A 20,906-nucleotide genomic window follows, 5' to 3' on the forward strand; every position below is an offset into this window, starting at 1 on the left:
TCCATGCAATATTCTTTCAGTTGCAAGTTGTTTGAGGGTTTTCTTGCATGCACTGCCCATTTCAAATCCCCCACAACATTTCAATGGGATTCAAGTCCAGGCTTAGACTAGGCCATTCCATAACCTTCCATTTCTTCTTTTTGAGTCATTCTGTGGTGGATTTGCTAGTGTGCTTAGGATCATTATCCTGTTGAAACGTCCACTTTCGGTTCAACTTCAGCTTTCGGACAGATGGCCTCACATTATCTTCAAGCACTCTTTGATATGATGCAGAATTCATAGTTGAATCAATGAATGCAAGATGTCAAGTACCTGAGGCAGTGAAACAACCCCAAACCACAACATTTCCACCACCATTCTTTATAGTTGGTATGAGTTGCCTCTCCTGAAAATCTGTCTTTGGTCAAACATGTCTGCTGTTGCTGTGGCCAAACAACTCTATATTTGATTTGTCTGTCCAGAACACATTATTCTAAAAGGGCTGGTCTTTGCCTATATGCTCATTGGCAAACTGTAGTCTTGAAAAGGCTTTTTCCTGGCATGCCTCCCATGCAGGTCAAATTTGTACAATCTCTTTCTGATTGCAGAAGCATTTTTTGCAACAGAAGCACTTTGACACCAACAGTTGCAAGACTTACTAGCAGATCCTGTGATGAAATTTTGGGCTTCTTGGAGACTGAATTTGCCTGTATTTGCTGGGATGGCCAGTCCTGGACAAATTGGCAGTCATTTGAAATCTACACCATTTGTAGATTAGTTTCGTTTCAGTAGAATGATGTATTTCAAATAATTTGGAGATCTTTTTAAATCACTTGCCAGACTCATAGGCATCCACACCTTAAACTGGTTCTAATCCCTGGCACATAATCTTGAACACCTGATTCTAATTTTATGGATTTGAAGGTGTGATAAATGTAGGGATGTATTTACTTTTTGCGTGTGACTGATCTGTTAATTTAAATTGTGAAAATTACTACAAAATTTCAATTTTATGTCATTTGATAGTGTATCAACTTTATTAATAGGCACTGTTTCAAAGAGGATTAAATGTTTTCTTGTCCAAACATGTTAAAAAATACAACAATTTCCATGGGGAGTACTTATTTCTTATTTTTTCACATGATTGTATATTATAATGTTATGACAGCTTATTTTGTAGTTCAGTGCAGCTCTAACATTATTGATGGCTGTAATTTCAATCACAGATTTATATTAATGTGCTCATTCTAATACGTTATCGTTTACACATCATCTAAGGCAAAAAAAATAAAATAAATAAATGAATAAAAAAAGTGAAAAAACATGTTATTTATACATTTATAAAAATGTATAATCCTGGTGACACTTTTTGCACAAAGACATCTATTTAGTATTTATAGAAGTTTCCAGTGCCAATGGTCTTGTCACGGATTTCCCCTTGTCACGGAGTGCCCGAAGCGTGACAGCGTGCGTCCAGGTTTTCATTGACATTGGGTACTTCTCATTTCTTATTTGTGCATCCTCATTTCCTTTCCTTGCTTCCTTTCCTTGCATCTTAGTTCCACCCCTTTGGGATGTGAGGAAAGGATGCGAGGATGAGATGCGAGGAGAGAGGAATAGAAGCAAGTCAAATGGAATATCCTCACTCTCTCAAGCGTCACATCAAAGCGACGTCAATTAATGATGACTGTGCTCAGCTGGATTAGCTGTGCTCACTGTGCTTCAGGGATCTGTTGTTATTTTTTTGATGTGCCGTTAGGGTGCTGAAGTTTGGTTAGTAACAACATTCTTAATAAAGCTAAATGCACTGATAGCATGTGAAATGTCAGGGTAATTCAACAATGAATTAATAAACAATACATAAATTATCTTTTGTACAGCTATGCATATCCAAACATGCAAGGATCAATTAATTACAATATTCATTGTAAGCATATTTAATTATATTTGACACAAAATTCCATCACATCATGTGGTAGATGTAAAGGAGGAGGCGAATTTATATGTGCGTCAGGTTTGTCGACAAGAAACACTTCCGCATAGGATACACCTGTGTATCCTTGCCCTAGCTTCTCTGGAAGCGTCCTCACACCTTGTTCCTCAACTCCTTGCAGTGCAATTAAAGAGTTGATATAGCCTTCAGGATGGTTACCTTCGATCGTTTTGCGGGTCACGGGCTGAACGACAGAGGAGTGAGAAAAAGAGGAAGCATCAGTTTGATTATTGAGAAGCACCCATTTGACACGTGTGTTTTGTTTTGGTTTCTGTCCTGTCTCCACCCATGTTATGATATTGGTTATTTCCTAATGTCTCAGCTGTTTTGTGTTATCCCCTTCATTACGTTTAGTATTTCAACCCTTCGTCTGTCTTTGTTCAGTGTGAAGTATCGTTTCTTTGTTTTGCCGCCAATGCGTTACCAAGCATTGTTTACTGTTCTCGTTTCATGGTTTTGATCCTGTTTTGCCCTCATGTTTCTGATTCTCATTTAAGCCCAGTTCATGCCTGTTTGCCTGATCCCCCACCTGTTTTGAGACCACGTTCTTTACCTGATTACCTTAATCCAAACCCATAGATTTGGATTTATCTGTCTACCTCTGTTTAATAAAAAGCTGAAGCTGCACTTGCATCCATCTGATTATCCTTTACATGACAGGTCTGTAACAGTCAGTAAGCTTTCCACCATGGGTCAGTCTTTGTGCTTTTCTGCTTTCTTTATAACATGACAATGACTTTTTTTTGTCTTATTATCTTCAAGAGAGAGAAAAAAAGGGAGGCTGCTGAAGGAACAACTGTTTCTAGCGGCTATAGCATAAATAACTTGTTTTGTGAATGTCCCACAACAATAGACGTAACTGTAAACAGTTACAAGTATGACCTGTCATTTATTAATAAATTGAATGATTGTAATCATTTATACATTTCTGTGGTAAATGTAATAACATTTGTTATTAACATAACAGTTGTTATAGGAAGATAATCAGCCTTGGGTCACTCCTCATCAAACCACCCTGTCGAATAAAAATAATAACTCAGCAAACATGTTTAAAAAACAGTCTCATGCACATATCTAGTTGAGACCAATTATGTCTTCAAGTGATGTAGCTGAGGTGGAGGAATTGTCACAGGCAGAACACACCATGCAGACAGTGTTGGCATTTCTACTATTTATTTTTATTTTTTTTTTTTTTACACCCAGTTAGGGTTTAATTTGGGTTTGAATACGGGTATAGATATTGGTAGCACTGAACAGATACAAATAGTTGCATTACACCCATAATCAGTTATCATAAAGGCCTTATGCAGGTGTCATGTAGGATTATGAACATCATTACCATTACTGTTTAAAAATAACACAAGTTGAGGAAATAAAGAATCCTTAACCTTAATCCTTTTCATCCTGCACACCCAACACTGTACATGTGGATATGAACTGTCAGTATCCTTTGGCCAAATGAGAATGCATTGCTTAGATCCATGGAAGCAAAAAAACTGACACATTTACTTCTATTTCTACACAGCTCTTCTGTACAGCAGCTTTTTTACAGTAGCAAGGTACACTGCTGATCAAATGGATGTGATGTTTACTCAGAGCTATATGGAATGCTATTTCTGTCACTGTGAGGGATCATTGGTTCTGGTGAAAGCCATGGAGGACATCATTCCCTGAGCTGCCTGCCAGCCAATTGTATGCATTACACAAGAATGTTTTACACTGAGAATGCATTTTGAGGTCTCTCACAGTTACAGATGGGTGGCTTGATTTCCCACCATCTACATACTATATAGCTGATATGCATGGAAAAGAAGGTGACACATTGCTCATGACATATCTTTCACCACATATAAAAAATGCTCCTACTGAAGCTGAGGTGTCCCAGATATTTCACCTTTTGATGCTGGAGGTCATAATCAATCCTGGGGCTGGATTTGGACATGAGTCGGGAAGCAATAAGACTGCAGTCCCTCAGAGTGCGGATCTCAGTCTGATGAGCTCTAGGCTTTCCCCTTTGTCTCCTGCAACATAGTAATCAGTTATAATCATGTGCTTTCTAATAAAGTCATGTTAATGTTTCTTTTGTTTAGTTTCTCTGATGAGGACAAAATGATCTATTTCATTTTTGTAACCCTGATCCAAATGTCATGTTAATTCAAATATCCAATTTACAGTCATGGTGGGTCTGTCTGTTTCTGCTTAATTAGATAGTAATATGCAGACTTTCATGACAAGCAATGTGAGCATATTATCAATTATATATTTTCACATCTACATACACAGTCAAATCCCTAGTGTTGAATTAACACCCAGAGTTGATTTGTGTCCAATGGACTTATATAAACACTGTAGGATGTAAATTCAACACTCTGGGTGTTAAATCAATACTGGGGATTTTGCTGTCTATTTTCAGGAATTAGACATAGATGATGTTTTGGTCCCAGTTTACAGTGAAGCACACAAATGGCACAACTGGTATAAACCTACAGGAATGTTTGGGGTGGGTTATTCCGATAGGAATTCATTGCCATAAAGCCTGCATTATCCAGGTTCAATGTTAGCTTGACAGAACACCTGAATCAAGTGACATTTTTGTTCATATAATGGCAGCATAATGACAGCTTACTATGTAGCTCAGTGTACTTGTTCTATGTTAGAGAAACAACTTTCCAGGTGAAGTTAACTGGAAAATCTAACAAAGTAAAGCACTCGTAAAAGATGCTCTGCACTCAGCAATAATATCGACATGAAAACCTACTGTATAACACTGCTAAATAGCTATGGTTTAACAATAAGTACGGTATGTATATTATATACGATATGTATATGACTGTATTTTTTCTCTGGTCCCACATTAATGTGTGTTTCTAATTTTTGCTAAAAAGATTTTTATTAATAGTTATGACAATATCACAACAAGGACTGGAGATCAGAGTGTGGTTGACGTCATCACCATGATGTGAGTTCACTGAGCTACATTCAGTTATTATAATGTTCTAATATAAGCTCAGCCAACTTGCATGAAAGCAGACGTTTTGACTGATACCTATTTTATGAATGTTTATTTAGAATTATGTCAGCAATCATTAATGTTTTTTTTTTTCAGGTGTGATGTAGCCCTATGAACATTACCCTTAAATAAAGTATAATCAGCATTAATTTCAGTTTTGTTAATAAATTTGTGCTCCTGTTGGTTCCGTGTTCAGTAATATATGTTAATGACTTACTTGTTCCTGCAGTAAAGAGCCATGCAGGCCAAACCCAGCAAGCTGATCCCCATGGCAATGCTGAAGATTGACAAGATTTGTCTCTGGTAGGTCTCTCCCCTCTCTGATAAGACAGACACAATAATGATCTAAAGTTAATTCCCTGTGTAAATTTGTCCTCTCTCCTCTTTTTGCTGGTCCATATTGACTTAACAAAATAATTTTTTTTACTTACGGATGTGTGAAAGTTTATTATTGAGCCGTTTGGAAAGCAGTTCATGGCAGAGAGCCAATATCAATTATTACACACACACACACACACACACACACACACACACACATACATATACACATATATATATATATATATATATATATATATATATATATATATATATATATATATATATATATATATATATATATATATATATATATATGTATCATTATATATATGTATCATTCCCCCCCCCATATATATATAAGGTTTCCTCTGGGCACTCCAGTTTCCTTACCCATGGGCTGTAGGCTGATTGGCATTTCTAAATTGTCTTTAATGTGTGTCATTGTGCTCTGTGATGGACTTGCACCCTATCCAGGGTGTTCCCCGCCTCGTGCCCTGAGTTCCCTGGGATATGCTCCAGGCTCCCCCTGTGTAGGATAAGTGGTAGGGAAAATGGATGGATAGATGGATGGATGTCCTCACCTGGCTTATATATCTTCTGTGTGTTCATCCAGAGATATTAATTAATTAAATTCTGCTAATGATTTGTATATAGAAAGCCATTTATAGTGATGAGCCAGTGTTTGTCTTCTTTCATTTTCTGCCTCACTGTCTGCAACTATCTCTTGGTTTTCTCTCATACGCATCTTCAGAGGAAGCCAGCACTGACACTGGGATAAAAAACAAAAACAAAAACAAACAAACAAACAAAACAACGACAACAACAGTAGACTAATGATGCAGTCCTGGCTGGCAGATGATCCCATTTCTCTGATGATCCCAGGGTATAGATGCACTGGTCAACAGTTTTATTGTTCATGGCATTACAAATATTTAGGGAAAACAGTGACTCATAATTGCAGAAAACAGTTATGTGCTGGATTTCTTGGTTGTGTTTTTACATCCCTCCTGTCAGTCATGTTCTAGACATGCCCCTATTTTTACTGCTAGGAAATGCAAACATGACAGAATTTAGTATTAATCAGCCCCCACTGGCAGATACTATTTTTATGGGCATAAAGCACAATCTGTTCCATAAAAGTGAACTGATGCCAAAAGAAATAAAATGAGCAAAACACGACTGCTTTCGAAAGATGGATGCTTTCCAAGATAGATAAAACGGCTGACATCTAAGAGAATAAAGCTTGATACTGACTTCCACCATAATGGAGGAAACCTGGGGAAGTTAAAACTGGCCATTCCAAGCCATTCTTGCATCAACAAATTGGTAAGTTATTTGCTGTGTTTTTAGCTATATTTGTCACAACAGGCAACCAACTCGCTACTGATCTAATGTGGATGAAGATGAATGATGAATGATGCAGTTCTCACTGTAACTGCTAGATCTATAATTTTATGAAATGCCCTTTTAAGGTAGCTGTAAAACTTGTAAAACTTGGGATTTTGTGAGTGCACAATGCAAAAAAAGTTCCTAGGTTATAGCAGACAAGGTTTATAGCAGGGTCATCAAAAGGCAGAACGCAGTCCACATGCAGTCCCAGAAAAGTATTTTGGTTCAAAACAGAGTTTGTGAATCTAGTCAATAGTGGTAATGTGAAGAGCCAGTGCAACACAAAACATAATAACAAAATCAATAAACCCAGGCCTATAGAGTGTGGATAGATTATGTACTAAAATCAACAACCATAAGATTTTATTTGTTGTTTAGTATTAGTTGATAGGCTAGATGATGATAGTAACTTTACATTTTGTTCACAGCCTATAGATGATTTGTTGACTGTTCAGAGAGGGTCTACAGTGGAATATACAAATAAAGTGTTATGGAATCTTGTCCCGTGGGTGGGATGGCAGGTCTTGTATGGTTAATATTGATAGTTCCATCCATCCATTTTCTGTACCCCTTATCCTATACAATTTCATGTGGAGCCTGGAGCCTATCCCAGTGGACTTGGGACACAAGGCGGGGTACACCCTGGATGAAGTGCCAGTCCATCACAGCGCACAATCGCACACACACACACTATGGACAATTTAGAGATGCCAGTCAGTTTACAAGGCATTTCTTTGGACTAGAGGAGGAAACCCAAGGAGTACGCAGAGGAACCCAATGAAGCACAGGGAGAACATGCAAACTCGGCGCACACAGGATGGAGACGTGAATCAATCCCCTAAACCCAGAGGTGCAAGGCGCGTGTTAAACACTAAGTCACCGTGCCCCCCAGTAACAATAGTTATTCGTAAATATTCTTTGACTTACGTGTGTATCACTGGCAGTTCATATAGTAACAAACTATCCATTAAATCTGCCAGTGATTATGAAAGGAGAAAGTGGCTCTGAATGACTGTATAAAAATGTAGTGAGTTGTGAGGCAGGAGATCTCATCTCCTTCCTCTCTCTGTCTTTCTATCTACATATTTCTCTCTTACACAGACAGAAACACATATTATAAAACTGCTTGTGACCAGACTCATTTAAGATCCAGATTAAAATCACTGAAGAGTAATACATATCCATTCCTTTCCGTTTCCTCCCCTCATCTCCCTCTGTCTCACTTTGAAGATGTTTGAAGTGGAGGTACTAAAGCAGACATGTGAACCTAGACTAATAGAAAGCTTCACTAGATTCACTCATAGAATATATTCAGCTGTCAAGCAAATGACAGAGGGCATTGGGCGTATGGGAGTGCGGGTGTAGAAAAATGGAAATGACTTCTATCACAGAGGGAAAAAGATAACCAGTGACAGATAGAAAAGTGGGGAAAAACAGCTTCTATAAAAAAAAATCCTTTTTAGTGCAGGTGATGGCTGCTGTTTGTTGACACTGCTTAAAATCTGTGGCTACTCCAGTTTGTCAGTAAAGGCAGCCACTTATCCTATCGGCTGTGTGGAATTTCTTATCCCAAGAGTCGCATTATAGAATGTGCAACCTCAGCAAGTGATATACCTTTGGGCTTAACAGGTACTAACTGGGACACATAAAAACAACAAAACACACACACACACACACACACACACACACACACACACACACACACACACACACACACACACTCACACACACTCGCACACATGCACACACACACTCACACTCACGCACACACACTCACACACATTCACTCTCTCTGCAGGTATAGAAGGTACTCTGTCCTCACATTACCTAGCTTAGTGTTAATGCATGCACTTCGGTGCACATTAATTCTGTGCAAAAAAAGCCCATCTGAGTTGTATGTGGTCTGTAACTGGCAAACCTCAACAATGCTACTATCAACATTCTCACTAGGGGGGAAAGGACTATAGGCTTGCTCACTCCCCTGCTGCTCAGAAGAGCCAGCCATCCACATAGTAATCACACGATACAGCTGAGTGGTGCTTGACAAAGTCAGGAGGTAAAACAACACAGGTGCACACTCTCAGCACCCTTTGATTTGTAACACTGCTGTGTGGGAATGGGAAAACCTTGTGAAACAAGCGATAGCTAAAATGATAAATTGGTATGAAGGAGAGAGGCTGCATGTGTTTTGTGAGATGAATAGTAATTACAGAAGGCATTTTCCTTACCCATGAACTCGATGCCAAGCTCATCTGCTGCTGAAGGGAAAAACAGAGAAATAAGTGAGTGGGGAAAAAAAATCTAATATATTTAGAATAATAGACACAATACTTATAGTTTCTGCTACATTCCGATGAAGACAATTCAGAGCACTTGCAGCACGACAAAACTATTCAGTGTTATCAGCCAAAGACACATATTTCTGTAGTACAGGGATTGGTAACACTTTAGAATACAGATCCATCATTAATGATTAACTACACAGGAGGAAATGAATAACGCAATATTAACTTTCGAGTAACTACTATTAACTAACTAGAAACATTGATTAATGAATTAGTAAGTAATAGAACACAGATGAATGCGGTAGTTCACTATTAGCTAATCAATAACTACTATTTCGTTCATACCTCCTGGAGAGCTACTAAGAAACTATATAAAGTTTCATAATTAATGAGAAACCTCTACTGTGAACGAATAGATGACTGTCTACATAATCAATAGGTAATAGCAGACTTATGATTTGATAGAATGGCAGTCAAGGCACAAGGGGAAAAGTCCCGTCCCGTCCCCCCCGCAAAAAAAAAATGTAATGAATCAAAATACATATTTACAAATAAATCAAATAAAATTAAAATAATCAAAATCAATATTTAGGCCTATAAAAGAGGCTACATCACATTCAACTAGGGCTGCAATTAATGATTATTTTCATAATTGATTAGTTGGCCGACTCACTAAGTGAGTGTTACAAATATAAACTTCAGACTAAAACTTTACACAACTGTTTGTCCAATTATATAAGACTGAAATAAATCTCTATCAGTAAATACATCCCGATACTGGTTCACTAGGTCACAGACTAGAAATACCATTAGTCTTAAAACTTTGTTGAGAGGTAATATAGTAAGAAAACACTAGAGCTGCAACAACTAATCAATAAAATCAATAATAATCGATTATGAAAATCATTGTCAACGAATCACATTATCGATTAGTTGGTCTGCGCGGCATGTTTACTCTCTGCGTTACTTCTGTTCTGAAAACATGCATCGGAGAGTAAATACTGAAGTTGCATCCCAAGTGATGTACTATACACTTACACTACGCAACTATGTACTCTACTGTCTAGTGTGTGAATTTTAGAAAGTTAATATCATCTCAAATATATCACAAGCATTTTTTTTACTAACCGGAAGTATAAGCCGCTTCCTAGTCGATGGTGCATGACATCATACACACGTAATGCGACGTCGCTAGCTTTAGCAGATACCCAGAGTCACTGACAATGACTTTCTTCAGTTTACTGTTTATGTCAACATTACCTTTATTCCCAACATGTCCTCTGTCACCATCAGATGGAGGTGAAATTGTCAAGTGACTGAGGAAGAAAGTGTGTAACCTCCAAGTCCTCTAAGGCAGGGATCATTTTATATTAAACACAGTGGAAATTAAACTGATGCACAAGGACAGATTTATGTTTATATACAAAATGCTCCACTGTGTGCAAGGGCTTGGAGAAACTGGTGCAAGCTGCTTAAAAGTTTTAGTGCAGGTGTTCCCAAACTTTTCCAGGGCAAGGCCCCCCCAAATGGCATTAACATTTGACCGAGGCCCCCCTTCTGCAAGATGTCTTTAAAACACATTAAAAATACAGACTTCTGAATATATTCCCCTATTTTATTAATAATTACATCTTACATCTTTACATTACATTACATTAGGAATTGATTGTGTGTGTGTGGGTGTCTGAAAGCGAGAATTTATTTTTCACACCAAATTGTTGAGACCCCCCGGGCCCCCCATTTGCGCGCTTGCAGAGTAAATTCTGTAATTTATTATAACAGAGGTGATGTGTTACTAACGAGGCTGCGTTGTTCCTCACGCGCAGTGTAGACGTGCTGATACACAGTGGGAGCGCGAGTAAGATCTATAATGTCTGATTAAAACACTATGATCAAAAGTAAACCGAAGTGAAACAATATGCCTAAAGGGAGCGAGTAACAGAAACCACAAGGTGCAGTGAAAGTGAGTAATTATTATTAATGTAGGTGCTTAATTAGTTTAATTGAGTGCTTTTTGTGCATCCATAAAAAATAATGCATAAATACTATTTTATATATATATATATATATATATATATATATATATATATATATATATATATATATATATTAGTTTATATTATATATAAGTATTTATTCATTATTTTTTATGGAGGCACAAAAAGCACTGAATTAAACTATAGTACTAAATTAATAATATATATTCTGGTGTGTGTGGGTGTATTGGTTATTTTCTGTTTTGGACAAACATTTGTGTAAAGTTTTAGTCTGAGGTTTATATTTGTAACACTTAGTTTGTGGATTTTATTTTAAATAAACAAAAAAAATTGTACTGAAAGTTTACCCTGCCCCATCCGATTAACCGATTAACCAAAAAAAAAAAAAAAAAAAAAATCGACCAACTAATCGATTATGTAAATAATCATTAGTTGCAGCCCTAGAAAACACAGACATTTTTTTAAAATGAAAAGTGCTAATTTATGTACTTTAGGAAGAGGTATGTCTTTAGACGTGGTTTAAAGTCCGCCAGTGACTCAGCTGTTCGGACATATAGGGGAAGTTCATTCCACCACCTAGGTGCCAGAACAGAGAAGAGTCTTGATGCATGCCTTGCTTGTACTCTGAGAGATGGTGGGATCAGTTGCAGTGCTAGAGGTTCAGAAGGAGCGTGGTGCAGGGCAGGGTGTGATAAGTGATTTGGGCTAAGTGGGTGCTGGTCCATTTTTGGCTTTGTAGGCAAGCATCAGTCTTTTATCTCTGATGTGGGCAGCTACAGGAGGCTAGTGGAGGGAGTGTAATAATGTGGTGGTGTGGGAGAAGTTAGGAATGTTGAAAACCAGTTGCTGCATTCTGGATCAAATGCAGAGGTCAAATGGCACTCAGAGACAGACCTGCCAGGAGTGAGTTGCAGTAATCCAGTCTCGACATGATAAGAGACTGAACCAGCACCTGAGTGGCCTGTATGGATAGAAATGAATGAATCCTTCAGATGTTGTAAAGGAGAACTCGACATGAGTGTGTCAGATTTGCAATGTGAGAGGAAAAGGACAGTTGATTGTCAATGGTTACCCCAAGATTGTGTGCAGTAACCAAATTTATCCGGCAGACATGAAATAAATCGTAGTTATTAATAGCTTTTTAGCATTTCTCCAGGAGGCATGAAAGAAATAGTAGTTATTGATTAGCTAGTAGTGAACTCCCGCATTCATCTGTGTGCTATTTCTGACTAATTTGTTAATCAGAGTTTCTAGTTAGTTAATAGTAGTTACTCGAATGTTAATGTTGTGTTATTCATTTCCTCCTGTGTAGTTAATCATTAATGATGGATCTGTATTCTAAAGTGCTACCCAACGATTGAACAACAAAAAAGGGTTGTTCCAGTAAGCTCGGGGGAGAGAAGCAGAAAGTACACACATTGTTAAATAGCTTGCATAAAAGTCCTGCTCAGCCTTACCACTGCCTTTCGATTAAAATTACACTCTTGCACAGATTGCCTGTGGAAATAGGCTCTGCAAATGCCTTTGTTTTGCCTCGCACACCCAAGGGATGCTCATAATTGTCTCTGTTGGTCACAAGTTTTTATTCATTCCTTCATTTTTCCTGCTGTCTCCTCTTTAAGAATGTCTGCTCCAGTGGTGCATGCTAACGGACAACCGGCTTTCTAAACGCAGCTAGGGTGCATTCTCAGTGTCTCTCAGCCCCAGAACCTCAGGGTTTGATAAAGAGCTGAGCACTTGTGCTCTTTTTATCCAAACAGCACCCCTTTTTCACAGCACTATAACATAATCTTATTTAAATTAAAGTTGAACCCTCATACATAATTGCTTTTCTGACTGAGGTGGTCTAAAGTTTTTAAATAGACTGTGGCTTCCAAGCTTGTTGCAAGATTATTTTTCATGGACATTGCTAGAAATAAAAAAGGGGAAATCAAACACACAGACAAGAAACCATCTGTTAGTTGATAAATTGTAGGAATTATCAATGCCAAGGGATTACGAATATATTCATGCAGTAGTTAAACACAATAAGTATTAAACTGATAAGTGTAATTCTAGCTGAGGCACATTAATGTAAAACAACAGACGAAGTAGCAGCTAAATAAACATTATGTGTTGCTCAGTGATGAAGGTTGACAACAGGTTGCTGTAGGTTGAATAATAAGTATTTGGTATGTAAGATTTTTAAAAGCGTCGGGGCTTAGAAATGGTCAGATTAATTACATAGGAGTAAGTGACTGATTAGATACCCTTATTTCTAAAGTATCTTTAAAAAAAGAAGCTAAAATTAAAGTACAGTGAACATCCATGGATATTCCCATACTTACAGCATTTATACCCATTTTAAAGACCATCTCTATGCTGTGCAATAGACATGGTAGACAATGGCTGCAGAAGCGGAATAAAATAGTAGCTGATATAGACTAGTGGCTCACCCTCCCTCCTGCTGTACTACTGCATGTTTGATCAATTACAGAGGAAGCACACCCGTTTATTGACAGCTTGTAATTAGTCCATTCTACTGTGCTGTAGGGAGGACAGAATGAATTTGGAATTTGAACTCTCATATTCACATAGGTAGATGTGCTGGCATTGCTATTTCAGTACCTTTTGCTCAACAGACATGCTATTTAATACTTGATGTGGAGAAAACAGATGCCTTTTAAACCAGAGCACTGAGCTCTGAGAGACAAAAGGCATGGGTGGCAAACCAGGAAGTCATTTTAATGCTGCCAGTGCAGCTTGAATGTTCAAGCAGCTGCTGCTTCTGATTGCCCACCCAAACAGCCACATATATCCATGTGTAATTGCAGTGCTGTCACCAGCTGTACCCATAACATCATTAAACCTGGGTATTGGTTCTTCTGGCCTGGCATATAAAACACACTACCCCATCCCAAATACAGAGTACCCTTGGGAGAAACTGCACCATGAGATAGGAACACCTGTAATGCCAGTGTGGATAATGACACAAAGTCAGTCTATCATGTAGCCATGCATTATATTTGGAAACAAAAACAGAAGTGATTCAAATCCCACATAATCCATATTTTAGTTAGTGAAACTTGAAAGCCTGCCTAAGTGCACCTTAGATTAAGCACAGAGTGATACCAAAATAGGGGCTCTGCCATGGGCAGTCATGCAATCTGTCTCTTCTGAGTCACTGGATACACAGTTGGAACCCAACAAGACTGTTCCCCCACACAGTATAATCCACAGCTGTACATCAGCACTCTGAAGGTGGTGAACACAATCTCAGAAGTCTTCCTCCAAGCTCCCCAGTACAAATAAAATTGCAGACAACATGGTAGGAACACATTTGACCTGACATTCGGCACAAGTAAACAGTGAGCTTTCAGCAGAGGCTGACCCACACTGTTTTTTATTCTTTGTTCTGCTAAAGCCAAAAGCTGGACACAGAGCGCTCATATCAGGTAAAGTGAGTACTGCAGAAGCCTGCTAGATTGCCTCCTCTGTGATAGACAATCTGAAAATAAAGAATGATGGCTGGGAACCTTAAAAATGCTTGGTGGCAGATAAAGCCTCCAGGGGGTGATTTGTGGCTCATTTGGTGGGTTAAATGAATAAAGAGGCACTGACCCACAAACAAACACTGGGTGTAGCAGCAGAGTGAAAAGAAAACAAACAGAGGCCTCAACAGAGTGGAATAAAGAAGCTTTGGAAATATAATTAGCTATGAAAAATGCAAACTGTGTAATGTGACATGATGTATTGGGTCTTGGAATTTCTCGTTATGAGGGTCGCGCTGTGACACACTGTATTTGTTTTCTTGACAGTATTGTAAATCAAGCACATTGTCTGTATTTACTGGCTCGTCACTGTCTAAGCTGTGTGAAAGAAACAGTCTAAGCATCCTATCATTGGGGCTCATGAGTATGAATGTCATAACCATCCATGACTAGGAATCTAAGAGAACAATTGGTCCAGCTCTCTGGATGACCCTGGAGGGTATCAATCAGAGAGATTCTGGCCTACCACAGCTGTTTTGTGGTCATGCATATGGAAGAGGGAAGTCGGCACTCTCATCCAGCTGGCGTTGCATGAGCAGCAGTTCAAAAAGATGTTGAGTAATTTCATGGGTATCAGAAGGAGGCATGAGCTAACCCTCACACTCCAAGATGAGGTGAACTAGATAGTAAGTGGGAATTAACAATGACTAAAATTTAAGAGCAAAAATGGATAAGAAAAAACCCCAAGAAAGACTGGAAGTTGAATGACACATAAATAGCCATGTTGACAAATTGCTGTGCCATTTCCCACTAACCATACAGGTGCAGTGGAAGGGAAATAATGTAGGTGCATCTATGATCAAGATGATGGGACTCCCAGTAGAGAGAGCTCCACCTCTTGTAGTATTGTATGTACTGTAGAGTCCAATGAATGTTCTCTGTGAAAGAAAAATCAGATGGCAGACCAAATTCCATTACCAGTTACACAGCAGGTTCGGTGACTTCAAACAGCTGTAAGTGGAAGTTTAGGTTTCTATCTTACTCACTGTAAAAGATCACTCCGTAAGAGCAAAAGCATTCATAGGCCTCTCATAGAAAGAGCTACTTCTAAGATTCATGCTGGATATTTCTCCTTGTATTGACTTCTTTGCTTTTTCCTCTCTATTTCCCACTGTGCTTTCACAAGACTACAATAGCTCTGAGAAACCTGAAACTCAGCAACACAGACTTTTCCCTTTGCCAAGGGTTTATACCTTGCAAGCTTGGGTCACACAAAAAATCTAAAGGGCTTAGATGATGTTAGGTAGCTAGAATTCATAGACTATTTGATGTAGACTAGAGTTGAATGTCTGAAGCTAACTCAGATCATTATCTCATCTCGTTTAAATTGCGTATTGATCATAATATATGCACCTTGCCATACTACCATGTCAAACATACATTCACGTCTGCTACTGCACAGAATTTTATCAATAACCTCCCAGAGATATCAGCTATGTGGGAATTACCATCTGATCCCAAAGAACTTGATCAGGTGAATAAATGCTTAGAGTCAACGTTCCGCTACATGCTAGGTAAGGTAGCTCCACAACTAGAACGCAAATGGTGTCAAACCAAATTGGTAGAATTTCAAACAGCATGGAAGGAGAGCCTCCTGAACTATAGAAAATCTCTTAGTGTTGCTTGACCAATCTATCTTTCCACCCTAATTGAAGATAACAAAAATAATCCAAGAGTCTTATTCAATACTGTAGCAAAATTAACTAGGAATAAAACCAGCATAGGAACTTGCACACAATCATTATATAGCAGCAACGATTTCATGAATTTTTTCATTGGCAAAATTTTAAATATTAGACAAAAAATTCAGACTATTAATTTAAAACCAGGCAGTCTTATAACTAACCCTGTAGATAATAATATAGCAATATCAGATCAATGATTAGAATGTTTTACTCCCCTTAGGGAGACCAAACTAATTTAATTAATTTCTTCATCAAAATCATCAACTTGTATACTAGATCCCTTACCTACATGTTTCTTCACACAGATTATTCCAGAAGTAATCAAACCCCTTCTAAAAATCATAATAATCAATTCTTCCCTTAGCACTGGCTATGTACGTAAATCATTTAAACTAGCGGCTATCAAACCCCTGATTAAAAAAACCTGACATCAACCCCATCATCTCCAAGATCTTAGAAAAGGTTGTAGCACAGCAGCTATGTTCATACCTACATAGGAATAACATTCATGAACTGTATCAGTCAGGATTTAGGCCTCATCATAGCACAGAAACAGCGCTGGTTAAAGTGGTAAATGACTTACTACTGGCCTCTGATCATGGTTGTCTCCTTGCTTGTGTTGCTTGACCTTAGTGCAGCTTTTGATACAACTGATCATACTATTCTCCTTGATAGACTAGAAAATGCTGTTGACATTAAGGAAGTGGCCCTCTCCTGGCTCAGATCTTATTTGACTGATTTCTATCAGTTCGTAGATGTAAATGGTGACTTCTCTATGCATACTGAGGTAAAGTTTGGTGTTCCACAAGGTTCTGTTTTAGGACAACTGCTTTTTTCTTTATATATGCTACCTCTGGGTCAAATTATTCGAAAACATGGAATTAGCTTCTACTGTTATGCTGATGACACACAGTTGTATGTTTCAGCAAAACAAGATGAGAGACACCAGCTTAATAAAGTTGAGGAATGTGTAAAGGACATTAGACACTGGATGCTTATTAACTTCCTCTTACTTAATTCTGACAAGTCAGAAGTAGTAGGACCACGTGTAGCTAGAAGTAAGCTTTCTGATTACATAGTAACTCTGGATGGCCTTTCTGTTTCATCAAGTGCAGGAGTAAAAGACTTTGTGTGATTGTTGACCCCTGTCTTTGATTTGAAGCTCATGTAGATAATATTACTAGTATAGCCTTCCTTCATCTCAGAAATACCGCCAAGATAAGAAATATAATGTCACTACATGATGCAGAAAAATTTGTTCATGCTTTCGTCAACTCTCGGTTGGATTATTGTAATGATTTACTATCTGGATGTTCCAGTAGGTGCATAAACAAACTCCAGTTGCAGCTGAAAGAGTTCTTACTATAAAAAGAAGATATGACCACATCACCCGAACCTTATCCACACTGCACTGGCTCCCAGTAAAATTTTGCATTGATTATAAAAAACTACTATTGAACTATAAAGCACAGATTAGTCTTGCACCATATTACCTGAGTGAACTTTTGGTTTTTTATGATCCGCCATGCCTACTTCGATCAAAAGGTGCAGGCTATTTGTTAGTGTGTCCACCCCCCCCCCCCCCCCCCCCCCCCCCAACTACCCACTGGCTGGTCACCTTATGTCCCAGGGTGCCCTCATGTCTGTGTTACCTTCTGACTCTCCCTTTTAGTTATGCTGTCACAGCTAGTCTTGTCGGAGCCCCTGCTTGCACTCACACAAAGTACATTGTCCTTAACCATTATGGAACAATAAGCAAATCTAATAATCGCTCCCTCTCTTTCCCTCTCTGTCAAGCTGCACATGATACTCCTGAGATGCCAGTGATCTTGACGCTTTTTGCTCTCTGGACCTGCCTGATCCATCCTGATGCCCTACTTCTGGTTGGAGTTCTCATCAATTGGAAGCCACAATGCTGCTGCTGAGGATGGCCTGACATGGTGCAGCTTAAAGATCATTAGTAATCTTAGAGATTACTGAGGATGGTACCACTTAAAAACCATAAGATGGCTTTGGACTTCTATTCATATGAACAGTTATGTTATGATGGCTAGGACTACAATTGCCACAAACAGTTTTGCACTCAAGTCTCAATCAGTGAACAGTGAACAAAACAGACTTCATGTAAAAACTGTAATGAATTTTCCTGGTTACACAATTGCACTATTTGACTATGTAGTATTAGTACATTTATAGAACGGAATTATTTATTTATAATCGCGCTATCCATTGTTACCCAGAGAAGAATGTGTTCCCTTTTGAGTCTGGTTCCTCTCAAGGTTTTTTCCTCATATCATCTCAGGGGGTTTTCCTTGCCACCATTGCCTCTGCTTGCTCATTAGGGAATTGTTAAAAGCGCTATACAAGTAAAACTGAATTTAACTAAATTAAAACAAACAAACAAACAAACAAAAAACAACGCATGATCCTCAGTGTGAACCAGAGGAAGATGGGCTGCTCCTTTTGATTCTTGGTTCCTCTCAAGGATTCATTCATTTTAGTTCCATATGAGAGAGATTTTTCCTGTCGCTGTCAGCCTTAGCTTACTTAGGAGTTAAGCTGTATTGAAACAATCTGTATAGCAAAAAAAGCACTTTAAAGTCTAAAACTCTAAATTACATTGACAAAGCAAACACGCTAAAGACGAGTGAGTCAGTTATCTCTCTATGAACTTCTGCAATCATCTGTCAGTGTCATTCTTAATCTGTTCACAAATGCCCACCATACTGATCAAGAATCCAATCTAACTCCAAAGAAACTAATGATTTTAGTATTGACCTCAAATTAGCGAGACAATTATTGCCTCTTCTCTGTATTCTGTTCACATAAAAGAAAAACAAGGCCTGCCTGCATAATGCTCAATTGCTAATGAGCCATGATCGTTCAAAGACTCACATTAGTCCAAAAATCTACCTGTACTGTGACAGAAAATGCACATGAAACGATTTGGTTTAAAACACCAATAGTTCCACATTCAAATGCTAAGATCCTAGCTGTCGTGCAGAGAAGACAGGATACAAATGCACACTGATTAAAAACTATTTTCCCCGAAGACTGCAGCATTGTAATGTTCTGCTAATTTCAGCACTTAAGCTGGAGCATAATTAGCTTCTTTTTAGCATATTTGATTTTTGGAAAGCACTCCCTAAGTTTTACCGAACAAGTAGTTCAAGATGGAAGAACAAAAAATCTAAAACTAGATAAATAAAGAAAGTAAGAAAGCTAATTAAAAACAAGATTTTGTGTTCCACTGACTTTAAAAAAAAAAAAAATTCAGAGGGGACGGGGACGGGGAGGGGGGGGGGGGGGGATTGTCATCATTGACAAAAACACTTGGAGAGTTTGTAGGGCATAGACTGTATCAGTTCTGGTGACAGTTGTCTTGTATTTGGGAAAAACAAATACTGTAGTTCCCTCATAAATTCCATAAAACCAGCGAATAGGCATGATAGGCATGAAACATACTTGGGTTGGAAAGGATGGGGTCTGTCTTAGGAACAAACTGGTCACAGCGAAGTCCACGGTAACCCTCTTTACATCTACAAGAGAAGAGAATGGAAAAGAAGGGAAGAGGAGCAGAGGGAAGTGAAGAGACAAGAAGAAAGAAGATATCAAATTAAAAAACCCATAAATATTTCAGACCTAGACATTACATCTACCATTTTTCTTCAAGAGATAATTAAACTTCTCCAGTACATAGTAAGCGACATAATGCAGCCTATTTTAAGTTATTGTTACTTAATTCAAAGAAATTATTTCACCCTATTGGAGTGCAATTTTACTTATTGCATTTATTTGTCTCACAAGCATTAAACAATCTTTTTCTTTCAGCTTCTATGTGTGTGGGTGGGCTTTTATACTGTATCTTGGCTGGGACCATTCCTATCATAGCCTACAAGGACAAGAATATCTGACAGTTTTGCCCTTGTGTAGACATTTTAAAATGTATTTATTATTTTTTAATCAGAAACTGCAGGTGAGTTAAACAAACAAACAAACAAACAAGTGAATAAAAGAGCCATAGGTTTCCTTTTGCTTACTGAGGTTAAGGTTAGACATACATAGGCTGTACATAATTATGTCAATTGAAGGTCTTCACAAGGATGGTAAGACGTATGTGTGTGTGTGTGTGTGTGTGTGTGTGTGTGTGTGTATGTGTGTGTGTGTGTGTGTGTGTGTGTCCACAAATCAGGTCATTCTTTATCACAAAGCAAGTTTGTTCAGAGAGTAAACTGTGGTTGTATAAAACGCTAAACAGAGTTTGAAAATGCATGAAGGGAAAGGGTAGTGCAGAAAAAGAAGAAGGACAACAAGGCGGGCTTGACCAGAGCTCTGTGGTGCCTGCATTTGCACAGATAACACAGTCTTGGTGCTAATGTCACTTCCCAAAGGAGCTATGTGGCTGAATTGGAGGCGGATTTGATTGGATTCTTGCTGGAAGATCTATGTGAGACAGACACACCCATGCTAGAGCAGCATAACACTCAGAGTCTGTAAAACTATAGTGATTACCAGCTTTCCTCCAGTGAGCTCTTGGATTCAGCAACAGTGAGAGCTCTTTCATATTTCTTATCCCCTTCACTCCTCATATCCTTCCTCATTCAGACAAGAAGCTGTTGGAATACTGTTGGTAAACACCACTAACTATATTGCTGCTGGATATACAGTTTACTGTTCACAACTGTTTACCTACAACACAGAGCTTTAAATCAGCATT

General features: G+C 38.3%; 1 protein-coding gene across 1 annotated transcript in view; it reads right to left on the minus strand.

Moving 5' to 3' along the window:
• The window catches only part of nrg3b (neuregulin 3b), a 163,653-nt gene that overhangs the window by 5,575 nt on the left and 137,172 nt on the right, over positions 1 to 20,906 (minus strand). Inside the window, exons 3-6 of the mRNA XM_017483692.3 lie at positions 19,655 to 19,728; positions 8,921 to 8,950; positions 5,200 to 5,302; positions 3,867 to 3,993 (exon numbers count right to left, since the gene is read on the minus strand). Of these exons, the coding sequence (XP_017339181.1) occupies positions 3,867 to 3,993; positions 5,200 to 5,302; positions 8,921 to 8,950; positions 19,655 to 19,728 (334 nt within the window). The remainder of the gene's footprint in view (positions 1 to 3,866; positions 3,994 to 5,199; positions 5,303 to 8,920; positions 8,951 to 19,654; positions 19,729 to 20,906) is intronic.

This window comes from Ictalurus punctatus, chromosome 13 (genome assembly GCF_001660625.3).
Source record: "Ictalurus punctatus breed USDA103 chromosome 13, Coco_2.0, whole genome shotgun sequence".
NCBI classification, from domain to species: domain Eukaryota; kingdom Metazoa; phylum Chordata; class Actinopteri; order Siluriformes; family Ictaluridae; genus Ictalurus; species Ictalurus punctatus.